Raw genomic sequence first — 10,427 nt, 5'->3', positions numbered from 1 at the left:
GAATAGCAAGCAATCACTGCTCTGTAATTGAAATGGGCTCCTCTCAGGGCCAAATGCTGATTTCAGATTCCCTGGTGTAATTCCCAGTAGTACCACTGGGTTCAGTGAGATTACTCTGGAGCAGTAGTTCCCAAACTTTTCAGCATCATGCCCCCTTTCTGATTTTTTGAGAAACCCTCACACCCCCACCTCACCCCACCCTCCAAAATAGCAACAAACCTTGTTGAAGGGGAAAAAAGGAACTGACCGGGGATGAGAAACAAAAAGCATCAAAACTTGGGGCGGGGGGAGGAGGGAGATTGATGGGGGGCTGGGTCACCTTGTGTCCCCCCCCCCCCGAATTTCTTCATGCCACCCAGTTTGGGAACCCATGCTCTGGAGGATGTTCTGAGAATTTGGCCCTAGATTTTCTGGATCTGGTGGGGAAACAGGTGAGATGTTACACCTTTTCTGCAAGGCTGGGTCAGGAGTGCATCCCTTCTGAAATTGTCTGGAAACATTAAAATACTGTCACAATTACATTTTTTAAATTTCGCTCAGCCCCGATTCTCGTTGAGGATTAGTTGTGGTCTATGTTTGCAGACAAGGGCTGGTTTTATAGTTAAAGCCCAAATGGTAAATGCGTGGGCTGGATCCTACTTACACGCGGCTCACAAACAGGTTGGAAACATGTTCCAACTTTCCCTAAAACCCCTCTTGTTCGTTTCAGTTGTTAACCCCTCGGGACACTTTCAGCCCCTAAGCACTGAGTTACAAGTGCCTTGTCCTTCCAAGCTGGTTTTGCCCCAACTGCAGGGCGCCACCAGTAGCTGCTACACTACAAAGTGGGGGCAAAGCTTTGCCCTGGGGGCGCTGCGTGTTATGTCACTGCTCGTACTTCCAGGCTTTGTTGGTTGCCCAGCCCTCGTTTAACGAAGCCGCTGAACCTGGCGGAGAAGGTTCAGGCGCTGCCTTTCAGGTGCCAGGGCAAAGCTCGCTGGCTATGTGGGTACTAGAGCCCATCGGTGCAGCGCAGCAGGAGCCGCTGCCTATCGAGCTCGGCAGCGGGAAGGGGGAGACAGCTCCGCTCCCGGCAGCGGCCGGCCGGCAGGGGGCGCCCCGCAGTCAGCTGGCGGCCACTAGAGGCACAAGCCCGCGGCTGCCTCACTCGCCGCCGCGCGGCGATGCTGGTGGGCGCCTGGCGAGAGCCGCTGCGGGTCCCTGCGGACTAGGCGCCTGCCCGCTGCGCCCGGGACCGGGAGGCTCCGCGCCTGAGGAGGATGCTGGCTCCGGGGCGCCGCCGGGAACCCCTGGCCCCGCTGCTGCTGCTGCTGTCGGGGATGCTCCGGCCGCCGGGGCTGGCGGCGTTCAACGTGGACGAGGAGAAGCTGACCGTGTACAGCGGGCCGGAGAGCAGCTACTTCGGCTACGCGGTGGATTTCCACAGCCCGGCCGCCGGCGCGTAAGTAGCCGCCCGCCTCCGCTTCCCGGCCAGAGCCAGACGGGCTGGGGGACACAGAAGTTCTCCATCAGCCCCACGCGCGCTGCAGGGGGCGCTCCCCGCTCGGCTCCAGCGCCCCGGGCGGGGCAGGCTCGCTGGGGTACTCCTGGAACCCAGACCCTTTGCGGGATTCCCCGCACAACTCCCCCTACCCTCGCCTGGAGGTATCGCCTGGAAAGTGAGGCGGGAGGGTGGTGAACTACTGGGATGGGTCACCGGGGAGGTGGTGGAATCTCCATCCCTAGAGGTTTTTAAGTCTCTGTTTGACAAAGCCCTGGCTGGGATGATTTAGTTGGGGTTGGTCCTGCTTTGAGCCGGGGGCTAGACTCCATGACCTCCTGAGGTTTCTTCCAGCCCTGTGAGTCTATGAAAGAAACCAGAAAGCGAGATCTCCCCATCCTGTTGTTGGGCAAGGGCTCTGATGGTTTCTGCCAGTCCTGTTGCTCTGGGGTGGCTGCTGATGTTAGCACAAAGTCTCTGCCATCAGTTTGCCTTTAGCTTGTGCTCTCCATCTAGTGACAGGCACCCATGTTTTGCAGGGTAAGTGTCCTGGTGGGTGCTCCCAAAGCTAATACTACGCAGCCGGATATCCAGGAAGGAGGAGCGGTGTATTACTGTCCTTGGCCAGCTGCTGAATGCAAGCAGATTCCCTTTGATACTACTAGTAAGTTCAAATCCTAAATAAGCAGATAACCCAGAGTATTATTTTGTGTGGGATCACATTGCTAAAATCACTCCTGACAACAAGTTGATGGGATGCTTTATTCAATGATGTGTGTCGGTCTGATCTGTGTGTGAGGTTTCCTGGAGAATTGCACTCTTAGAAGTTTGCATGCATGTGGAGAAGTGTTTAAAGGTCTCTGTAGAAATAACAATCGTGTGACTTCGGGGACTGGTGTGTAGTTCATCTGAATGACTGCCATTTTCCTTAAATGAAAGGTGTTTGGCGTGCACTAAACACTTTAAAAAGAAATGCCCAATTGCAGATGTTCAGAAGCTAAAACTCTATGTTTCATGTACCCCTGTGAATAGTGGGAATTGGTGGTTGATCTTCAGTGTTGGGACCGAACAAGGGATTTTCTGCCCATTCAGACAGAGGCAGTACTTCATGCTGCATGCTTATTTAATTCTTTACAGAAAGGAAGAATTTGCTTTCAAAATATTGGATGTTGGATGCAAACTGATGTAGGCATCATGTGGCTAGATTACATCCACTTTCAAAATCCCATGACAGATGTTTCCTATTTAATTAAAGGGAACACACATTTGAAACAATTCAGGCTGTTTATGTTTTCTCTTTATAGCCTTCGAAAATAATTTAAACCTAGTGTTTTCAAAGACATTTAAACCGAATGATTTAGTGTAGGCATACTTATACCATGCAATCTTTAGACACAAAAGTTATAAATCACCAGGTTGTATTTAATTTTAGTGTTTATTCTTCATACACGTATTAACATCACACAACAAAATCCATTTCTATGAACATAAATTACATTTCAGTCAATTCCACTATAATCTAACAAATCAGCACACTCTGTGTGTATGCATGTGCACACTGGCATGTATGAAAGAGTCCTAGCTTACTGCATTCTAAACATTACAGTACACCTGCAATACCTGGATATATACTCTAATAAGCACATTTTATCTCTGATTTTATATGAATGTAGATGTATGCACCGTACATATCCCTTGTGCTGTGTGTGTGCGTGTGTGTATATATATATATATATATATATATATACACAAAGTCAGACAGGACTCACAGATTTGTCAGACCGCTCTGTTTATTCAGCAAAGCTCTGCTAAAATGCATCCAGAAAATGTGAGCACCATACAAGGTTCAAACCCCTTGTTTTATACAGTCAAAAAAAGTCAAGTTAACAGGATTAAAAGGAGGGGCAAAACTTCACATGATTAGTGTGAGACTTAGTCAAGTATCTTCATTTCCACATCAAGCACACAGCAATCTCCTGTCCATATCTACTTGGTTCTCAATTGCTTTCTCCCTAACACCTAGGCTACGTCTAGACTGGCCCCTATTCCAAAATAGCCATGCTAATTTCCAACTTTGGAATAGGGAAATCCGCGGGGGATTTAAATATCCCCCGTGGGATTTAAATAAACATGTCCACCGCTTTTTTTCCGGCTTGGGGAAAAGCTGGAAAAAAGCGTCTAGACTGGCGCGATCCTCCGGAATAAAGCCCTTTTCCGGAGGATCTCTTATTCCTACTTTCAGCATCTGTATATGTGTACACCTCGAATAATATCACCAACACACCTAGTATTTACATCTGAATAAATATTGCCCTTACAATGCCACAGGAGCATACAGTGCAGTACTATGTGTTTAAATACAGGTTGAATTTCTCTAGTCCAGCATCCCTGGGACCTGACCTGTGCCACATCAGAGAATTTGCCAAATCACGAGAGGTCGGTATTGTCTAGCAGCATTATCATCACTTCACTGTTTACCGGGCACTTAGAAGACATTTAGGGGTAAATCAGAATTAAATAACAACACAGAACAGTGAGGACCAGGATGGCTGTAAACAAACCTTATGGGATTGTGAGAAATTTGGCCAACCTCCTGATAAGTGGACATCTGACTAACTAAAATCATGACAGACCATGAATGTTGCTGGACCAGAAAGTGCTAGACTAGAGAAGTTCAATTTGTATTTTTTTTTCTCAAATTTTGAATCTGAAATCCAAAGAGAGGATTCATTACATTTGAAAATGTATCTTGGGAAATGATTACTGTGGAAACATAGGGCCAGATCACACTGGTGTAAGGAGAACACTACAGTGGATGGGTAAACAGATTCAGGGAGACTCCATAAGTTATCAGTCAGAGTTTCTATAAGATCTGGAGTAAAGGTTTTATCTCTCTGGAGTAGGTAGAAGGTGTTGTGGCACAAGTAGTTGACTACATGAACACAACAGAAGTGTTAGGGCTTGCCATGCAAATGCTAGTTTTGACCAGATTAGTTTTCCAAAGTAGTTAGTCCAAAATTTTCCAGAGCACTAAACTGAAGCATGGAGTGCTCTCGGGGGTATGTCTAGACTACATGCCTCTGCCGACAGGGGCATGTAAAATAGGCTACCTGACATAGTCAATGAAGTGGGAATTTAAATATCCCTGGCTTCATTAAAATAAAAATGGCCGTTGCACTGTGCCGGCTCAGCTGATCGTTGGCACAGCACGCGAGTCAAGACGTGGATACGTCGACAAGGAAAGCCTTTGTCGACTGCTCCGTTATGCCTCATGAAACGAGGTTTACAGAACATCAATGGCCTAAAATTGATTCCATTACTTGGGAATAAGGCCATTTACATTCAGTTCCCTCCTCTTCAGAACATTTTCAGTCATATGAACAAGTCTTTTGTTCCTTTTTATTTCCTCTGTACCCAAAAGCAGAACAGACAATACTGCCTTTAGCCTGGAAGAGATTGTTGTAAATACATTTTATTTATTTCCCTTCTTTGTGTTCTTGTAGCTGTATTGGGACAAAACCAATGGGTTATTAAATATATTGCAGATGTCTTCAGACTTATATGACTTCTGTCACTGAATGAATACCTTAGACTCACTAAAAACAACAAGGAGTCTGGTGGTACTTCAAAGACTAACAGATTTACTAATGAATTTATCCTGTAATATGCGTTGGAGATGATGCTCTTCACATATTACCAGGGAGAAGCCGAGAGACAGAAACTAATTATTTAGTTTGCCCAAGTGTCTATGGTGGGACTAGGAATTGAATCTGGATCCCCTTCGTCCTAATCTAGTGTCTTAAACCACAACACCATCATCTCTCCAACATTAGGAAGTTTCACCTAGTAAGTGTACAGATGAGGAATTAAATCTACTGACTTTAATTTTTAAAAAGGCAATATGTTTGTTGATGTCAAAGGGCTGGAAATAATCTTCCAAAACCAGAGGCGAGAGAAAAAAATTCAGAGCTTAACGTTTTCATGTTGATGCCTCCATACATAAACATTACCTTTTTCTTAGACTTAGTCCAGTATTAGCTGCTCTTTGAGTCAAATGTGCTAAGTACAATAAAAAGGAAAACAAACTGCTGAATAATTGATAATCTGCTTTAGTAAGACTAGTATAGAAACTAATGTGGTGAACAGAAAGAGAACACATTTCATACCACTTAAATGGCAATGCACATTGACAGTTAAAACTAAAGTTACCTTAAATTATGAGCATAACATGTCTTTAACATTCCCATTTGGGGGGGAGGGTCTAGTCTCCCTTTGACACATAAGTAACTCATGTATTATTGTAGTTGATGAGAATTACTTTGTCCCAGTGAGAGAAGCACACTTGGATGCTTTTCTCACTTGTATTGCCAACAACAACCATGAGACTTTAAAGAAAAAGAGAAACAAAGGAATGTTTATTGAATGAGAACACTTTCCACAATTTCCCTTAACAGAAGAGCCATAATATTACTTTTGATTCACATGAATGTGGATTTACTGTGAAAGCACTACTAATTACAGAAAGGTAGATTTTAAGTAATTATAAGTAGCAAGCATAGAGATCAAAGTTGGTTATCTCAGAGAAAAAAATTAATTTACAGTATTAGTTCTAAAAAGTAAATCAAATTAGAACCAAGCAGTGTTTCACCCTCATAGATGGTATCACAGGTCACAAATCTTCAATATATAGGCTGGAACTGTCATTCAACCTGAACCTCCCTCTCCCAATTCAAAGTCTTTGTCTTCCAGATAATGTTTTCAGGTGCTGAATTGTGGTGGGAGCGATGTCAAATTACGATGATACATCCTTTCTTTTATAGTTTCATTCAGGTTTCTGAAAACATCTTTTGCTTATCATGTGTGGGGAGATCTCCCCCTTTGGTCAAGCAGTGTCCTTTGTGTGTGTGTTCTCTCTGAGATGGCTTCTGGGATGTCTGGGATTCCTTTTAATGCGGGGGATGGGGGGACCTTTTTTGGGTTGGGAGCCACACACAAATAAGAAGCAAAAAAACCCAAAACCAAAACCTTCACTGATGTGATCCCCACATTCCCCTCACACACCTAGTAGATTTTGTGTGGGGAGGGGGCTGGAGACTGGAGAGCCAATGCAGGCTCCCAATGCTGGTGGGCACTCTGAGCTTCAGGGGGCTGCATCCAGGCAAGCCCAGGGCCATATCTAGCCCCAGTACCTTACGTTCTCCACCCCTGGCTTAGTATCAGAGGGGTAGCCATGTTAGTCTGAATCTGTATAAACAACGAGACATCCTGTGGCACCTTATAGACTAACAGATTTTTTGGAGCATAAGCTTTCGTGGGCAAAGACCCACTTCATCAGATGCAGGTAGTAGAAATTCCAGAGGCATGTACCTGGCCTCAAAATGGCCTCAAAACATATTTCAATAATACATACAGAAGTATGTCATAACCTCACACATAATTATAGCACATGCAATCCAACAGAATGGTCAACAGTTTAAGATTTTTAAAATGATCCTTCACATGGCCTATTTTGTTCAAAACTTTTGATTATATAAAAGTGGTGAATAAGGGTTTTCAGGTTGCTGCTTTAAGGTATAAAATGCCAAAGTGCAAAGGGCTCCTAGGATGATCTGAGGAATGGAAAGCCTACCTATGAGACTCAGGCTGTGTCTAAACTACATCCTCATTTTTTTAGTAGTACAGGATCTTTTGAAACGGGGTATTTCTAAAATGCCCCGTCTAAACTGATGTGGGTTTTGGTTTTTTTTTTTTTTTTTCAAAAAAGCCCCGTTTCGGAAAAAAGCAGCAGCTGCCATTATGCAAATGAAGCACTGGCTATTTAAATCCCAGCTTCATTGGAAATATTGACATGCCTAATAGACATCCCTTTATCGAAAAAGGGATGTAGTTTAGAGACAGCCTCAAAGTTCTTGGCTTGTTTACCCTAACTAAAATAAGGCTGAGAGTAGATATGGTTTCTCTTTATAAATTGGTTGAGGACGGGGCTCAAACCCTTGATGTTTTGCTCCCAAGGCGGTTACATGCCAGGGAGGGAGTTATTTAAGTTAAACACCAATGTGGACACAAGAACAAATGACTATAAAACTGGGCATCACCAAGTTTAGGTTTGAAATTAGATGAAGGTCGCTAGTCATCAGAGGAGTGAAATTCTGTGACTGCTATCAGCAAATATCTCCCAACAACTGGTTATGGGGCACTAGGTGGGGAGGACTCTCAGTTACTACAGAGAATTCTTCCTCAAGGGTCTGCCTTGGGTTGCCAGGTAGACCCCACCAAAAAAACAGACACACTTGATCGTGGGCTGGGGGGGCCAGAGGGGAACCAGCCGGGGGGGGGGGGCTGACTAGGAGGAGACGGGGGTGGGAAGCAGAGCTGGTGGGGTGTGTGTGTCCAGGGGCAGCGGGGCTGGCCGGGAGGAAGGTGAGCCAGGAAGCAGAGCTGGGGGGGGGGGGAATTGAGGGGGCTGGACAGGAGGAGAGGGGGGCGGGAAGCAGACCTGGTGGGGGGGACATGCAGCCACTGGCCACAGCCGGAGTCCTTCGGGCCGCGCCCCCCCGGCAGGCACTCCCTCTAGTTGCGAGCAGAAGCTAGGCGGGGGAGGGGCTGGGAGTCACTCCCCCCGCCCTGCTTCAGCATGCAATCAGAGGCTCCCAGCTGGGAGGCGGGGCCGCGATTGGTGCTGGGAGCCTCTGGTCACATACAAAAGACGGGAGGGGGGAGGGGCTGGGAGTCCCCGCCCCGCCCCACCTGGCTTTTGCTCCCGTGTCAGGGCTAATCACAACCCCGCCTCCCAGTCACTCCCCCACCCCCGCCAGGCTTCTGTCCGGTACCCCGCCGGGAATTCAGAAAATACCGGACATTGCACATGTCCAGTATTTTCTAAATTTTTCTACCGGACAGACAGTGCAAATACCGGACTGTCCGGTAGAAAACCGGACAGCTGGCAACCCTAGGTCTGCCTGGCAGGTCTTGGCCACGTGCTCAGAGTTAAACCCATTTCCATACCGTGGGTCAGGAAGGAATTTTACTCAGGGTCAGCTTGAGGACTTCACTAACGCAACTAGAGATTGGGGTCTATTCTAGAAGTAGGTGGGTGTGCTTCTGTGTCCTGAAATGCGCAGAAGTTCCAACTATATGACCATGATGGTTCCTTTTGGCTTTAAAGTCTATGACCTGAATTTCAAGCATTCATCAACAATTTCCCAAATGCGTCACTTGTTTTTTTTTTATCTATGCTATTAATATCCGCCCCCTGCTTAAATGTGGAGGGAAAAAAAGGGAGAGAACTGAGTATAATGTAATGATCTCAGCTGAGAGTCAGGAAGCTGTATTGTGCAACATGCTAACTTTATGGTAGGATGGTAATTTACAGCAATTTATGGTTACTGAATGTTGACCTTATTATTGAGATGTTTACTGTATGAGCATATTTTCTAATTTAGCATGGGGTTGTAAGGAAAAACAAGTAGGAAGCAAAGAAGAATGGCCTTTTCTCCACAAGAAGTGGAGAGTTGTTACGAGATAGTTCTTGGCAGGAAGAAGTGTTGGAACTGAGACCAGTACCTAATGACAGATATTTAATGCTAGATTTATGTCTGTCACTGCTTCAAAATGCCTTGTTTTAGCTGCAAAACACAGAATGGATTCTTTAGTATTCTGCTAACAATATCTGTACACTAAAATAGAGTCAGGCAGAAAGTCATACTGAGACCAAGAATATACTGCACATTCATATTTGTATAGAAAGGTCACAAGACAATTGTTCTACAGTGGATTATCCCAAACTGTTATATATCTCAGAAGCGTATGAAACTCTGTCAAGTTATGAAGATTTTCATCCACAGATGATTAAAAACTAATCCAAGAACTAAGCACTTGCAGTGTTTCTTGGCATGTGATGTGCATATGTGTGGGTGCTAATATCTAGCTTGTAGAAAGATAAGGGGACTTCTTTTTTTTTTCAGATCAGTCTAGCACATTTCTTATGCAGTGATCTGACTTAATTGCTGAGCAACAACAGCAGTTAACCCCCTTATACATGTGCTTTGTTCCAGTAGTGATGTGAGAGGATGTCTTTGAGGATTCTCCTCTTCATTCATTCTTTTCCCCTCCTACTCCTTTAAAAGTATCATATTGCACCGACCTAATGGAAGGCTGGATGTGATTCTTTAATGAGAGAGGGAGACAGGCGGAGGGGCATGTTTTAGTGTAGCGATAGCACTGGACAGGCAATCATTAATTCCCAAGTTCCTATCCTGATTCTGAAACCGATTCCCTCTTTTGCCTTTAATATATCACAACTTAATTACTTAGTACAGTAGAACTTTGCAATTACAAACACTCCAGAAATTGAGGTTGTTCATAACTCTGAAATGTTTGTAATTCTGAACAAAACATTATGGTTGTTTCAAAAATTTACAACTGATCATTGATAATACAGCTTTGAAACTTTACTATGCAGAAAAAAAATGCTGCTTTTGACCATCTTAACGTAAGTGAAAAAAGTACAGAAATAGTTTCTTTACCTTGTTAAATCTTTTTTTAAATTTTCTCTTTAAATTTGAATAGATTATGTTTAACGCTGTAAGGACATAAAAACATAAGGACAGCCATAGTGGGTCAGACTAAGGGTCCATCTAGTCCAGTATTCTGTCTTCCAACAGTGGCCAATGTTAGGTGATTCAGAGGGAATTAACAGACTAGGTAATAATCATCCATATTGCCCTTTCTCTGCCTTCTGTACTATGTTTGTCCTTCTCTCTCTCTCTCTCTATTTCTCTCTCTCTCTCTCTCTCTCTGCTGCTTGCTGTCTGGTTGTATACTTTAGGTTCCAAATGTGGTACATGGTTGATTGGTCAGTTCGTATCTCTAGTGTTTTTAACTGTGGTTCTGCTTTACTTGTGTTTTGAAGGTGTTAGTCTTCAAGTACTCCTATGGGTGCTGTTCC

The 10,427-nt window shown here is 44.6% G+C and overlaps 1 protein-coding gene across 1 annotated transcript in view; it reads left to right on the top strand.

The window, feature by feature from the left end:
* The first annotated feature begins 1,121 nt into the window (after positions 1-1,121).
* ITGA8 (integrin subunit alpha 8) overlaps positions 1,122-10,427 on the top strand; it is a 175,997-nt gene continuing 166,691 nt past the window's right edge. Inside the window, exons 1-2 of the mRNA XM_075922446.1 lie at positions 1,122-1,441; positions 2,020-2,144. Coding sequence (XP_075778561.1) covers positions 1,260-1,441; positions 2,020-2,144 — 307 coding nt within the window. The 5' untranslated portion in view covers positions 1,122-1,259. The remainder of the gene's footprint in view (positions 1,442-2,019; positions 2,145-10,427) is intronic.

This window comes from Pelodiscus sinensis, chromosome 2, assembly GCF_049634645.1.
Source record: "Pelodiscus sinensis isolate JC-2024 chromosome 2, ASM4963464v1, whole genome shotgun sequence".
NCBI lineage: Eukaryota > Metazoa > Chordata > Testudines > Trionychidae > Pelodiscus > Pelodiscus sinensis.
This window is presented reverse-complemented; position numbering and strand designations above follow the sequence as displayed.